Source organism: Pan troglodytes, chromosome 10 (genome assembly GCF_028858775.2).
Source record: "Pan troglodytes isolate AG18354 chromosome 10, NHGRI_mPanTro3-v2.0_pri, whole genome shotgun sequence".
Lineage (NCBI taxonomy): Eukaryota > Metazoa > Chordata > Mammalia > Primates > Hominidae > Pan > Pan troglodytes.
In genome coordinates, this window is record NC_072408.2 from 135,622,001 (window position 1) to 135,636,924 (window position 14,924).

A 14,924-nucleotide genomic window follows, 5' to 3' on the forward strand; every position below is an offset into this window, starting at 1 on the left:
ATCTAACGTCACCAAACATGAGTCATAGTTGGCCAGTGACTTGGAGGGGTTCTGAGGACACAGGCCTTTCTGTTTTAACACCTCAGTTCATGGGACTTTGGTGCTAACACTGGGTAAGTCCCATGAGATCATCTGGTTACCCTCAGTGCATCTCGCCATTCTGCTACTGCACCTTCCTGTCAAGAGTTACAGACCTGACCGCCGTATGATGGACCTGACCGCTGTATGATGGACCTGACCGCTGTATGACGGACCTGACCGCTGTATGATGGAGCCCATGCTGACCTTTAGGTAAGAGGCAGTGGCTTACTTTTTAAAGAGCAGAGACAGGTACTGACAGCATAAGCAACTGCTTAGTTTTTCATTCAAATGTATTTCAAAGCTTTTTAAAATAAAAAGAAACATGTATAAAGCATGTCTTCTGTCTCCTCGATGTCCTCCACAAATTTCTACCTTTATAATCGGGCACCAAAGGAGCTTCCGTCTACACTAGCAGTGAGAGAAAGTGCAATGTGGGGTTAAAGCATGAGCTCTGGAATCAGGCCACTGGCCTGTCTTTAAGATGGGATAATAAGACCGCACCCGCCTCCTTGGGGAAATGCAGTGTTAAAGGAGAGAAGACATGTAAACCACTCAGCCCAGGCCCAGCACACAATAAGCACACAACAAACCGAAGCTAGGATGTTAATAAAGAGATCGATAAAGTCCTTTCAAACAGCCCAAGATGAGAACTAAGTGCTTACCCATTACTCTGGCGCTCTCCACTTCGCTTCTGGGAACAGCAGGAATACGTCAGTATCTTGAACATGTCGGTGAAGGCACTGCCATCAGGAGGCTTGGTGATGAAAACGCTCTGGCCACAGAGGAAGACCACAAAAGCAAGGCCGACGCAGACAGTGGGGATCGCATAACCAGTGACAAAGCTGACGTTCTGCTGAATATAGGCAATGCCACCTAACGACAGGATCGCTCCCAGGTTAATGCTCCAATAAAACCAATTAAAAAATCTCCTAGTGGCTTCCGGACCTCGATCTTTAACCTAAAATAACAGGGAGGAAAGACACTTGAAAATATATGACAGTCTTCAAGGATGAAAACCGTATACGGTCAAGTGGTTAAAATTACCATTGTCATCACAACCTTTAAGAAGCGCAACACAATCAAAATGGTGTTTACAGAAACAATCACGGATCTCAACAAAAAGCACACCCCACGCTTTTAATTACTACAGGTGCTAGGCAGGTTTCACTTAACTACACTAAATTCCAACAAATGCTAGAGAGTTTTTCCAAGTATATTCTGCTGTAGAATTTTCTAAGTACCTGAACCACTTGCCTTGGAATTACCTGGAATGCTCTTTAAAAACAGAGTCGGCTGGGCATGGTGGCTCACGCCTATAATCCCAGCACTTTGGGAGGCTGAGGCGGGTGGATCACTTGAGGTATGGAGTTCGAGACCAGCCTGGCCAACATGGTGAAACACCGTCTCTACTAAAAATACAAAAATTAGCCAGGCGTGGTGGTGGGCACCTGTAATCCCAGCTACTTGGGAGGCTGAGGCAGGAGAATCGCGTGAATCCAGGACATGGAGGTTGCAGTGAACCGAGACTGTGCCACTGTACCTGGGTGACAGGAGTGAAACTCCATCTCAAACAAACAAACAAACAAACAAAAAACAAACACAGTCACAGGACCCACGCTCCAGACCTACTGAATCACCGCCTCTGGGGCCCAGGCCCAGGAATCTGCATTTCAAGCAACTTCCCAGGTGACTTCTACTCACAGGTAAGTTTTAGAACCAATGTTATAAAGCTCCATGCCTTACTGAGCTACATGCAAGTACCATGAGGCACCCCACAAATATGCTTAGGCCCCAAAGAGAGACATTTGTTCAGTGAGGCCAAGTCACCACCCACACCAATTGTATCTGGTCTCCTGAGAATCAGAGATCTCAGTAAACTTGAAGCAAAGAGGAAATTATAGACTAAAGATAAAACCACATGCTATTTTTAGATTAGACAGGCTATCAATGGAATCGGAGAAATTCTGATAAGGGTGGGATTTCCAAAAGGCTCAAAAATCACTGACTTCCTGGACTCAAACAAAAGCACTGAGGTAATAAGGCAACATCTAGGCTTACGGAGTTCACGAGGCTACTTCAATGGAGCCCAAGCGGTGGGAACAGGTCATTTGGGGGCAGACACACCAGAAGCCTTCTCTGCCCACCTGGATTTTTACCTCTAAATAAGATACTGTGCAAATGAACCCTGTACTAGACAGAGACATTTCTAGTGAGTTTCATTTCATAAATTTATTTTTAACAAACTTATGAGAGGCTGATACTGGATCTCATAAAAAGACTCTCTTGCTGTCTTAAAAACTTCTACTGTCTCATTCTTAAGTCACAGGTTATGAAAGAGTTAGAAAATTCTTATTCTAATAATAGATCTAGTTTCTGGATCCACAGAACAATCTGCTCTACTGAATAACACATTCTCAATGGGGCCAAAAGAACCAATTACGGTTGGGCATGGTGGCTCAGGTCTGGAATCCCAGCACTTTGGGAAGCCAGGGCAGGCAGACCGCTTGGGTCTAGGAGTTTGAGAGCAGCCTGGGAACACAGACAGACCCCCATCTCTACAAAAAATTACAAACATCAGCCAGGTGCGGTGGTGTGCGCCTACAGTCCCAGCTACCTGCGAGACTGAGGTGGGAGGATCCCTTGAACTGGGGAGGAGGTGGCAGTGAGCTGTGGTGGCACCACTGCACTCCTGCCTAAGCGACAGAGGCCCTGTCTCAAAAGAAAAGAAAAGATATGGTATGTAATAAGCACATGCATCTTTTTAGCAATCATATATTTGATATGGTATTTTAAACTCTATTTTTTAAAGATTAAATCAGAGGAGTAAAATTTATAGTTAAAATTGTGTGTTCCTCTCTAAAGGAAATAGAGCAAAAGAAAAAAAATTGTGTGCTCCTCAAAAAGAGATTTGTTTGAAGTCCAAATGATTAAGCATGGCTACTATGGTGGCAGGTAATTAATTATATATAGTAACACCACTTCAAACGAAAAATCTAAATTTAAAAGAAAATCACTTATTCTCAAGAGTTTAAACTCTTCTCTCATCTATTACAATACTGAACAGAGGTCCTAAACCAAATGCAGACATCTCTACTGAATAAAGAGTTTGAGGTGAGAACTTCACAGACATCTAAGACACTTCTTCACTAGGACACAATGCATTTAAATATTGCTCAACAGTGGACACCAATTCTCATGCTATACTAGACATGGACCAGGAAGAAAAATGAAAAATGTGAGCAGAGAAATGGTTACTGAGAAAACAAAACTAGAAGTGCGAAAAAATAACAAACAAAAAGTAATTTTTTTGACAAGCATAAAAGAGGCCAGTAAACATAGTATATAAACTTAATAGAGGCACAAATGATTTCCTAACTGAAATGTACTCGGACCTTCCCATTACCCACAGTGACACTGCACACACCTTCCCACGGTCTCACTCGGGCCTTCCCGTTACCCACAGTGACACTGCACATATCTTCCCACAGTCTCAGACTTATGTCCTCTTCAGATGAAGCACGAAAATATCAGCATTTGATTACTCTGGGAAAATCCTAACCTTAAAATGCCATTCAACCTCATTTCCTGTGTAATTGTGGTGGTCAATTTATTCCAACTCCAAGAGTAATCCATCAAAATTACTTTATAAGCCAAAATCACTAAGCCCTAAATAACCACACAGCAGGCATTTCTGTACCAAGGGAACCTGGCTGCTGTGAAGGGACATCACATGCTTCCCAGCCCCTGGCGAACAGGCCACAGCCTCCTGCCCATGGTTTGCATGACATCACCGTGTGAGCTGCAGCTACGTGCCCTACCAAGGGTAAACAAGGTTTTCACATGACTGGCCAAAAGATACCACCAAAATCAATTTGGAGAAGAAAAGCTAAAAGAAGAGAATTGTGTACAGCATACCAAACAGTTGGCTGACAGAAGAATTCCTTAAAATGGAGTGTCAGTTTTTCCTCTAGAAAAAAAAAAAATGCATCATTTGCTCTTTTCATCTGTAACATAAGATGTTCGTCTTTCAGGTCACTATTTCAAATAATCCATCCACCAAGAGCGATTGTGACCTTTGAAAAAGGTGAAACACTGGGGGGAGATACGGCCTGACATGATTTACACGAACATACGCCTCCCTTGGACTCACAGCTCACACATCCTCTTTCAGAAGCCAACTAGGCCTCCTTCTCAAAGCTATGCAGCCTCACCCCATTGTCTCTCCTATCAGAATGTTTCCCAGAGGCTCTACCTGGGAGATGAAGAGGTAAGTGACAAAGAACCATACAAAGCACCTTAAAAATACAAACAGGTTTCCTCTAAATGAAAAGGACCAAACCAGGACAAATTAACCCTCGCCTGGGGCACAACAGAGTGTACTTCAGGCCTGCACACCTCAGGGTCCCCAGCCAGGCCTCCTGCCATGAAGCAGCCGCACCTGGAGGGGGACCTGCCACCTGGTCATGGGCAAGCACCCTGGCATGAGGGTACTTTTCCCTTCAAATGTTTTTTCACTATGATTCACATACCATAAAATTCACCCTTCAAAAGTGTACAATTCAGTAGTGTCTAGTATATTCAGAGATGTACAGCCATCACTGCCATCCAAGTCCACATTCTCATCACACCAACAGGAACTCCTGTTCCCTTTAAGTCACTCCCACACCCCTCTCCTGGCCCCTGGCAACCCTTAATCTACTTCCAGTCTCTGTGGACTCGCCTCTTCCGGGCATTCCACATCAATGGAATCACACAACTGGGGCCTTATGTGTCTGGCTTCCTTCATGCAGCCGAATGTTTTCAAGGCTCATCAGTACTTCATTTCTTTTTTAATGGCTGAAAAATACGCCATTGTATGGATATACTATATTTAGTTTATACATTCATCAGTGAACATTTTCTTATCTTTCATTTAAAAAAATTCCAAATGTATAGAAAAGCTGAATTGCAAAATGCACACTTCTCTACCCTTCACTTGGAGCCTCAGCACTCTTTTTTCTATACATAAAAAATACTGGCCGAGCGCGGTGGCTCACGCCTGTAATCCCAGAACTTTGGGAGGCCGAGACAGGTGGATCACCTGAGGTCAGGAGTTCGAGACCAACCTGGCCAACATGGTGAAACCCCGTCTCTATTAAAAATACAAAAATTAGCCAGGCGTGGTGGCTCACACCTGTAGTCCCAGCTACTCTGGAGGCTGAGGCAGGAAAATAGCTTGAACCAGGAGGCAGAGGTTGCAGTGAGCTGAGATCATACCGCTGCACCCCAGCCTGGACAAGAGAATAAGACTTGGTCTTAAAAAAAAATACTTCTGGGTGATCTATATACAAATAAGCTCCAGCAACCAATTTCACCCCCAAAATTTCATCATGAATCTCCTGGAAATAAGGACATTCTTTTAACGGCAGTGAAATTACCACACCTAAGAAAGGCAACATTGGTCCATTATTAGCTAATAGGTGGTCTACAAACTATCCCAAGCATCCAAGAAGAACGGCCATGAAAGCAGCTGGGATCCAATCACTCAGCACGCGCTGCAGGGGGCGGCCAGGTCTCCCGAGTAGCCTTTCATCCACAAGGTCCTCTTTTCCCATGACAGCGTTACGTCGGAAGAGATCAGGCCAGCTATCTTTCGGAAGAAGGCACATCTCCTTTCAACATCCACATTTAATTACGGATGAAAGAGCGCATATTCTGTCAGATTCATCTGAGATAACCGAGCACCATTTCCTCCTCATTTTAAGAAGTATCAATTACTCGCCTGTTATCTCCTGGAGAGCACCAGCTTTTAAGTCAGGCTGCCAGGGCCCCAAACCAGCTCCCCTAGGCACCTGCTGTGCAGCCTTGGGAGCTAACCCTCTAGGCCTCTGTTCCCTGGACAACAGGCTTAACTGCAGCACACACACCAGCAACTGTGGCGAGGCTTAAATAAGATCACGTGGGAAAGGCACAAGTAAGAGGCATAATAGAAGCTTTCCAGTACACCTGTGTGGCGTGGCCAAGTCTTTAAAAGAGAGAGGCTGACTGTGCTACCAGCCCCGTTCCTTCACGAGCCAATGGCACCCCAAGGCCAAGAGCCTGGGCCTTGAGATCCAGCCCTGCAGAACCATTACGGAACGCACGCACACTGGGCCCATCTTAGTGCGGTAGCTAAAAAAGAACCAGAGCTGGAATGGAAGTCCAGCTTGACCACTCACTACCTACAGGCAGTAAGAAAGTGATCTGTTTTTGTGCCTGTTTCCTCATCAGTAAAATGGATCTAAGACTCCTGTGAGGTTCAGATTTCGTCACATATGTAAAGCATATGCCACTGTACAAAAAACCCAGTTCCAATTCAGTACATTAGAAAACTATCATTTCTAACGTCATTCTAAGGTGTCTCCTGACTGTAATGGATAGCCTTACACAGGCAGAGTGAAAGCTCACATTCAAAGGACAGGCTTTTGAATCCTGGCTCAGTCACATACAAGCTGTGTAACTTTGGGCCAATGATTAAACCTCTCAAGCCTCAGTTTCCTCATCAGTAAAATGGGCACCGTACGTGTCATGTAGACTAACCAAGTAGTCATGTAGACATGTAGACATGTAGCATACGTGTCATGTGGACTAACCAGATACTGTACTTAGGTACTTAGCAAGCACTGTGCCTGGTGCACAGTAAGCTCTCAAAAAATGTTCCTAAAAAACAGGCACTCACAGATACTTAGGCAAAAGCCTAAGAGTCGCCTTCCCTACTGCTCACATGCCATGGTTTCAATGTCTGACCCTCCAAATCTCATGAAGAAACGTGATCCCCAGTGCTTCTCGTGGGGCCTAGTGTTTGGGTCATGGGGACGGATCCCTGAAGAAAGGCTTGGGGCTGTCACAGAGTGAACTCTCCTATGAGAGAGGTCGTTTACAAGCCTGGCACCTCCCTCCCCTCTCTCACTTCCTCTAGTGCATGTGATCTCTACACAGCTGGCTCCCGTCCACAAGGCCCTCAGCAGTGCAGAAGCTGGCGCCCTGCTTCTTGTACAGCCTGCAGAACCCTCAACCAAAGAAACATCTTTCCATTATAGATGACTGGGCCTCAGGTATTCCTATATAGCAACACAAACAGGGACTAGACAACCTGCCAGTACTTCCTGCCCATTCTACTTCCATAGCTGAACTCCATCCATCCACTTCACCCACCTCCACTGCCTCCACTCTAGTTAGGAGAGACTCCCACCTCATGTCCCTAATGTCACCACTTCCTACACAACCCATTCTCTACAAGCATCCGCACACTTCTGTGAAGGGGCAGGCAGTTCACATTTTGAGTTCTATGAGACATCTCGTCTCCATCACAGTTACTCAATTCTGCCACTGCTTAGTGAAAGCAGCCCCAGTGTAGTGGCTGTGTTGCAGAAACAGGTGGGGCTATGTTCCAATAACGCTTTATTTATGGAGACTGAAATTTGATTTTCATAAAATTTTCACTGGTCACAAATGATCCTGTTTCCAACCACTTAAAAATGTAAGAACTAGCTGGGCGCCGTGGCTGACGCCTGTAACCCCAGCACTTTGGGAGGCCGAGGCAGGCAGATCACAAGGTCAAGAGATCAAGACCATCCTGGCCAACACGGTGAAACCCCGTCTCTACTAGAAATACAAAAATTAGCTGGGCACGGTGGCGTGCACGTGTAGTCTCAACTACTCAGGAGGCCAAGGCAGGAGAATCGCTTGAACCCGGGAGGTGAAGGTTGCAGTGAGCTGAGATCGCGCCACTGCACTCCAACCTGGCAACAGAGTGAGACTCCGCCTCAAAAAAAAAAAAAAAAGAAAGAAAGAAAATATTAAGAACCATTCTTAGCTTGTGAATCCTCAGAAAATAAGAAGTAGACCTGACCTGCTACCCCAACTGTAGTGCCTGCTCTGCACAAATCACTCCCTGCTGGAACCCAGTAAAGCTCTCGACTGTATCCCCAACGCTTTAACACTCCTCACATGATCCGGCCCCAGCCTTCCACCTCACTTCCCACTTTTTTTATATTTTCTGAAACGATCTGACTTTGCTATTGCTCTTAAAGGCGGCCTATTCTGCATATAATACTTGGTGGCCACATCCTTTCCCCTCCTGAAAAGCTGCAGTGGTTCCTCCCTCACTTCTTGGCAGTTACAGTTGCAGGGGGGCAGCTTGATGCTAACTTGATTCAAACTCATTTTCATCTGAGCTTTCCTACCCAACCTAGCCCATAACTCCTTTAAAGCCACGAAGACGCAATATGAGTGTTTTCCCACTTCTTTGTAAAGGAAGCTAAGGCAACAACGGCGGCTTCCCCTTCCCTCAGCTTCCTGGCCCAGGGCCCTGCACCTGCGAATCCCCATGTCTGGAAAGCTCCTCAAACAACTGCTCTTTCCTAGCCTTCTGGTCTGAACTTACAGGGCCTGAACATAGAGAGGGTCCCGTTCATTTATTTTTTATTTATTTATTTACTTTTATTTGGAGACAGAGTCTCGCTCTGTCGCTCAGGCTGGAGGAGTGGAGTGGCGCGATCTCGGCTCATCGCACCTCTGCCTCCCGGGTGCAAGCGATTCTCCTGCCTCAGCCTCCCGACTAGCTGAGATAACAGGTGCCCGCCACCACGCTCGGCTAATTTTTGTATTTTTAGCCAGGCTGGTCAGGCTGGTCTCGAACTCCTGTTGGCCAGGCTGGTCTCGAACTCCTGACCTTAGGTGATCCACCCACCTCGGCCTCCCAAAGTGTTGGGATTACAGGCGTGAGCCACTGCGCTCAGCGTATTTTTTTAATTTTATTTATTTATTTTTTGAGGTGGGGTCTCACTCTGTTACCCAAGCTAGAGTGCACTGGTGTGACCCTAGCTCACTGCAGCCTCCGAAACTCGTAGGCTCAAGGAATCCTCCTTTCTCTGCTAGGACTACAGGTGTGCGCCTCCACGGAGGGCAAATTTTTAAATTTTGGTAGAGATGAGGTCTCACTGTGTTGCCCAACCTGGTCTCAAAGTCCTGGGCTCAAGAGATCCTCCCGCCTCGGCCTCCCAAAGTGCGGGAATTACAGGCGTGAGCCACCGCGCCCGGCCTCTCTTTTCTTTAAAGCCACTGTGGCCATCACTGTGTGTGTAGACCTCACCCCGCCCCAGGCAAACCCCTTCCAGCACCGATCACACCGGTCCCTCCGGTCTTGGCCCACCTGCTGGCGGGATTCCTCTGCACTAGACAGAAACCCCCCGGGGCAAGGGGCTCCCTCCGCGGTCAGAGGCAGGGACTGGGGCAGGGGAAGAGGCTGGGGCTGGGCAGGGGCTGGACAGGGACAGCGCGGGGACGCGGCTCACCTGGTCGGCCCCGAAGGGCGTGATGTTGGCCTTGACGGTGGCCACGCCCAGGCCCACCAGCACCAGCCCCGCGAAGGTGGCCGGTGCGCAGCAGCGGGCGGCGGCGTCGGGACCAGGCGCCGTGCAGTTGAGCAGGCGCGCGGAACCGCAGAGCGCGGCTCGCGTGGCGGGCGCGGCCAGGAGCGGGAAGGCCAGCATGCCCAGCAGGTAGAGTGCCAGGCTCAGCAGGATGGCGCGCGCCCGGCCCAGCCGCGCGTCGGCCAGCCAGCCTCCGAACGGCGAGCCCAGGTAGGTGAGGCCCATGAAGAGCAGCAGCGCCTCGCTGGCCTGCGCGCCCTCCCAGCAGAACGGCGCCCCGTTCAGGAATAGCACCAGGTTGGACGTGATGCCGTAGAAAGCGGCGCGCTCCAGCAGCTCCGTCAGCAGCACGGCCCCGCACGCCGCGCGCCGGCCCGCGAACGCCCCAGCCGCCGCCGCGGCCGCCGCCGCCGCCCGCCGCGCGCCTAGCAGCGGCGCCCGCTCGCCCGCACCGCCCCCAGAGCCCTCCATGCGACGCCGCCAGCTGCCTCGCCCCGTCGCCGGGTCACCTGTCCCAGAACCCAGGGCCGCCGCCCTTCTCGCGAGACTGCCGGGCCCGAGATGTCCCTATTGGGCGGGCTCGCCGCTGCTCAACGCCCCACTCGCCGGAACTTCCGGCCCCGCCCCGGGCACTAGGCGAGGAGGTGGCCGGTACTCTGGATCACTGCGTGTCTTGGGGAGCTTGGGATTCCGCAGCTTGGCGGCCGAGAGCCTTTGTTTGCCTTTTTGAGACAGGGTTTCCCTCTCTCGCCCAGGCTGGAGCGCAGTCATGCGGTTACGCCTCACTGCAGCCTTAGCTTCCCAGGATCAAGCGGCCCTCCCACCTCAGCCTCCCGGGTAGCTGGGACCGCAGGCGCTCGCCACTGCCTGTGGCTAATTTTTAAACAGTTTTTTGAAATGGGGGTCTCGCTTTGTTGCTCAGGTTGGTCTCGAACTCCTGGCATCAAGCGTTCCTCACGTCTCAGCCTCCCAAAGTGTTGGAATTACGTGCATGAGCCACTGCAGGCGGTCGGACTGAGGGAGTTTAAACAAAGAAGCCGGAGCCTGGCCCTCTTCGGGCTTCAGTGGGGCCCAGTAGGCAGCCAAGACTCACACTGAGACGGCGGCTGCTCTCCAGGCGGGTTTGCTCAGGCTGCCCCCGTGCTCCCTGCCCTGGGCTTCAGTCCTGGAGAGGACCCGGTTTCTCAACCCGTGCATCGTTGGCACTTTGAGCGACGGGACTGTCCTGTGCGTTGCACGATGTTCGGCAGCAGCTTTGGCCTCTGCTGTCCACTAGGGGCCAGTTCCACCCCCTAGCACCTCAGGTTAACAACCGAAAATGTCTTCTAGACTTTGCCGAAGGACCCCTAGGGGCAAATACGCCCCCATTGAGACTCACTGGCTTAGAACAAGGCAAGCTCCAGCCTGTTTCAGGCTTTCCGAGAGACTGCCCCTACACCATCTATGGTTGCATGGCTGGCTTCTTATCCTTCAACCTTCCACCAAGTGTTGACTTCAGAGAAACCTTTTTTTCACCAGCCCGTCCAAGGCCCGTGTATCCCATTCCATCATGTTACTCTTTTCTCCTTATTACCTGTTACATTTTTTAATTTATTCGTTTATCTCCCCAACCTGCATGTGTTAACAGGTGTAAGCTTCCTGATGGCAGGATTCTCTTGTGTTTTGTTCCTCACTATGCCCCCTGCCTCTGGGACAGCGCCTGGCACATAGTGGAGGGAAAGAGTGCCGCCCAAAAATGGCCCTCAGCATGGCTTCAGAAATTGAGACCCCGGCCTGGGATGGTGGCTCACGTCTACAATCCCAGCACTTTGGGAGGCCGAGGCGGACGGATCACGAGGTCAAGAGATCGATACCATCCTGGCCAACATGGTGAAACCCCGTCTCTACTAAAAATACAAAAATTAGCTGGGCGTGGTGGCAGGTGCCTGTAGTCCCAGCTACTCAGGAGGCTGAGGCAGGAGAATCGCTTGGACCAGGGAGGCAGAGGTTGCAGTGAGCCGAGATTGTGCCACTGCACTCCGGCCTGGTGACAGAGTGAGACTTCGTCTCAAAAAAAAAAAAAAAAAAAAAGACAAAAAAAAAAAAAGAAATTGAGACCCCGGCCTGGGATGATGGCTCACGCCTATAATCTCAGCACTTTGGGAGGCTGAGGCAAGAGGATTGCTTGAGCCCGGGAGGTAGAGGCTGCATTCAGCAGTGAGGGCATCACTGCACTCCAGCCTGGGTGACATAGTGAGACCCTGTCTCAAAAAAAAAAAAAGAAAGGCATCGGGATCCACAGCTGCTGCAATGATTCAATTAGTGTAAGACCACCTCGTCTTCCTTCATCATTCCCTCCAGCTAAGATGAGGGTGGAGCCAGTAGCTGGGAAGTTGGCTTGCCAGTAGGTCATCTGGAGAAGTAATCCTGCCAGTAAGTCTTGAAGTTGCATGCATTCTCTTTTTAAAAAACTTTTTTAAATGTCCGACAGATAGACTGATGGTCAGCACAGTGCTGCCACACAGCAGGCAATATATATTTAATGAATGTCTAATGGGAGAATAATTGAATGCCCGAATTGGACCTTTGCCACCTGTCTGTTGATGCTTGTCATTTCCAGCTGTCAGCTCAAATATCAGTTTCCTAACCCTGCCACACTAGGTTAGCTCCCCGTTTTTATGGCCTTGGAACTCCCTATACTTTTTTCCCACAGCACCGGTTATAATTTATACTTATTTTGTGCAACTATTGAATGCCTGTCTTCAAAGCTGGGATGGCCGGGATCTTTGTTTTAACCACGATTGTAGTTCTAGAGGCTGGCACAGCACTTGCCAATGATAAATAGGTGTAGATTGAACTGGATGAGTGAATGACTGACCATTTGTTGAATGTAAATGATGCAAGTTACCTTATGTTCTCATATATGTGTGTGTATACACATATGTATATCTGTGTGTATATATGTAGATGTGTGTATATAAGTGTGTGTATATGTGTGCATGTATACATGTGTATATATATGTGTGTCTATACATGTTCAAGGGTATATATTAGTATTTTAACTTATTATTGGATACTAATATATGTCCTTGAACATGTACATATAGACACACACACACACATATGTGCCAATTTTTTTTTTTCTTTTTGAGATGGAGTTTTGCTCTTGTAACCCAGGCTGGAGTGCAGTGGCACAGTGGCTCATGCCTGTAATCTCAGCACTTTGGGAGGCCAAGGCAGGCAGATCAGTTGAAGTCAGGAGTTAAAGACCAGCCAGGCCAACATGGTGAAACCCCATCTCTACTAAAATTACAAAAATTAGCCAGGCGGTAGTGTTGCGCACCTGTAATCCCAGCTACTCAAGAGGCTCAGGCAGGAGAATCGCTTGAGCCTGGGAGGTGGAGTTGCAGTGAGCCGAGATCACGCCACTGCACTCCAGCCTGGGTGATAGAGCGAAACTGTCTCAAAACAAAAAAATAGAAAGCAATAGAACTCAGACTTCAGTGAAAGGCTTATATCTAATTATGAGTCCAGTGCTGCTTCCACTTTGCAATTGGTAGAGGAGACAGAATCTTTGAGTATTTGTTCTAAGACTGATAGGTTTGACGCTCAGGCAAAGTCTAGAGTAAAATTAACATTAAACATGGAATGAAAGCAAAGCAAATGATTTGAATCATGTGATAACCCAGTGTCCAAACAGTGCTCAATACACTCTGCCATTTTTGAATGATAGTAAACTAATCCGATTGCATTGCCTCATTTGAGAAAACTAAAGCTAAGTTTAAAAAAACAAAAAAGTGAGCCAAGACCACATCTGGCAAGATCACATTTGTATGCAATGGCCAGAATAGGCAATAGGCAAATCCATACAGACAATGCAGATTAGTACAGTTTCCTGGTACTGGGGGAGGGGAGGGGAAGATTGGTGCACATCTCTGTGAATGTACTAAAAAACCACTGAATTCTACAGTTTATATAAGTGAATTATATGGTATGCGAATATGTCTCCATAAAGCTGGTACCAAAAGAAAGTGAACTAATAGTTACAATTTGAAAGGTTTCACATATAAATTTGGATGCCTTGCTATTTGGGGAAAATAAATGTGAGCTCTGGCAATGCTGGACTTGTGATTACCTGTTACATTAGTATGATCCCATCACTTTGAACCATGCCCCATAGTATTCAAGCCTTTATGTATTCCTCAGAGATCACGCCACAGGGCCTGTCCTGTGACCTGTTTTGACCAAGAGAATACATCAAAAGTGTCTCTGGGCCTGGTCTGGGCACAGGCTTAAAGTCTGACACCTTCCACTTTCATGACTGGGGTGTCCGGAGCCATCATATTAGACGTCCACCTGCCTTCCATCATATGTTGAGGAGGAGTCTGCCACTATGTGGAGAGGGGATTCTCAGCATTCCAGATGACCTGCCTACTGAATGCAGCCACGTGAAGACCAGCAGAAGAACCACACAGCTGAGCCTCAGTCCAGATAGCAGAATTGTAAACAAATAACATGGTTGTTCTTTTAAGCCACTAAATTCTGGGGCAGTTTATTATGTAGCAACAGGTAATGGAAACACATTTGCTTCCCCCTGTAGCCACAATCTGCTGACACTCAGCAGCAGCCACTGTCTTTAGATGGCAGACACTTTCTAGCTTTCCTAAACCCTCCCCACTCACTATTGTCTTCTTTTTGTTATCATAGAGAAAATTCTCCATATCTGCATAGTCCAGCGCAGGAGCCACTGGCTATGTGTGGCTATTGAAACTAGTTAAAATTAAATAAAATGAAAAATTCTGTTCCTCACTTACACTAGCCATATTGCAAGTGGTTTGTGACTAGTGGCTACCATATTGGACAGCATAGTCTATTTCACACCATCATTGCAGTAACTTCTATCAGCAACCCCATTCTTTTTTTTTTTTTTTTTTTTTTTGAGATGGAGTCTTGCTCTGTTGCCCAGGCTAAAGTGCGATAGTGCCATCTCGGCTCACCATTACCTCCACTTCCCAGGTTCAAGTGCTTCTCCCGCCTCAGCCCCCCGAGTAGCTGGGATTACAGGCATCTGCCATCATACCCAGCTAATTTTTATATTTTTTATAGAGATGGGGTTTTACCATGTTGGCCAGGCTGGTGTTGAACTCCTGAAGTCAGGTGATCTGCCTGCCTTGGCTTCCCAAAGTGCTGGGATTACAGGCTAGAGCCACCACGCCCGGCCAGCAACACCATTCCATACTAAAATGTAATGGATATGATTGACTAATTAGCCAACATCCATACTCTTTCTTTTTCCAAACAATCCTGATTCTCTTCACATATTTGTCTTCCTCAACCCACCCCTGTCCCCACCAGCTTCCCATGTAGCTCAGGAGAACCTGACTTCATCCTTGTTCCCAGATAGAACTAGCCCACACCAGTACTAGTCTCATGCCTCTTCATGGTGACCAGTTCAGGAACGCAGACTCTAAC

At 48.0% G+C, this 14,924-nt stretch overlaps 1 protein-coding gene across 2 annotated transcripts in view; it reads right to left on the bottom strand.

Annotated features, from left to right (window-relative positions):
• SLC15A4 (solute carrier family 15 member 4) overlaps positions 1 to 10,012 on the bottom strand; it is a 30,784-nt gene extending 20,772 nt beyond the window's left edge. The window contains exons 1-2 of one of the 2 annotated variants that reach the window (XR_010148182.1): positions 9,396 to 10,012; positions 744 to 1,039 (exon numbers count right to left, since the gene is read on the bottom strand). Coding sequence is in view for 1 of the 2 variants with exons in the window: in XM_016924620.4 (XP_016780109.4) it covers positions 744 to 1,039; positions 9,396 to 9,944 (845 nt within the window). In the remaining variant the exon portion in view is untranslated. The remainder of the gene's footprint in view (positions 1 to 743; positions 1,040 to 9,395) is intronic. The other variant, XM_016924620.4, reaches the window with a different exon arrangement.
• Between the last annotated feature and the right edge of the window lie 4,912 nt (positions 10,013 to 14,924).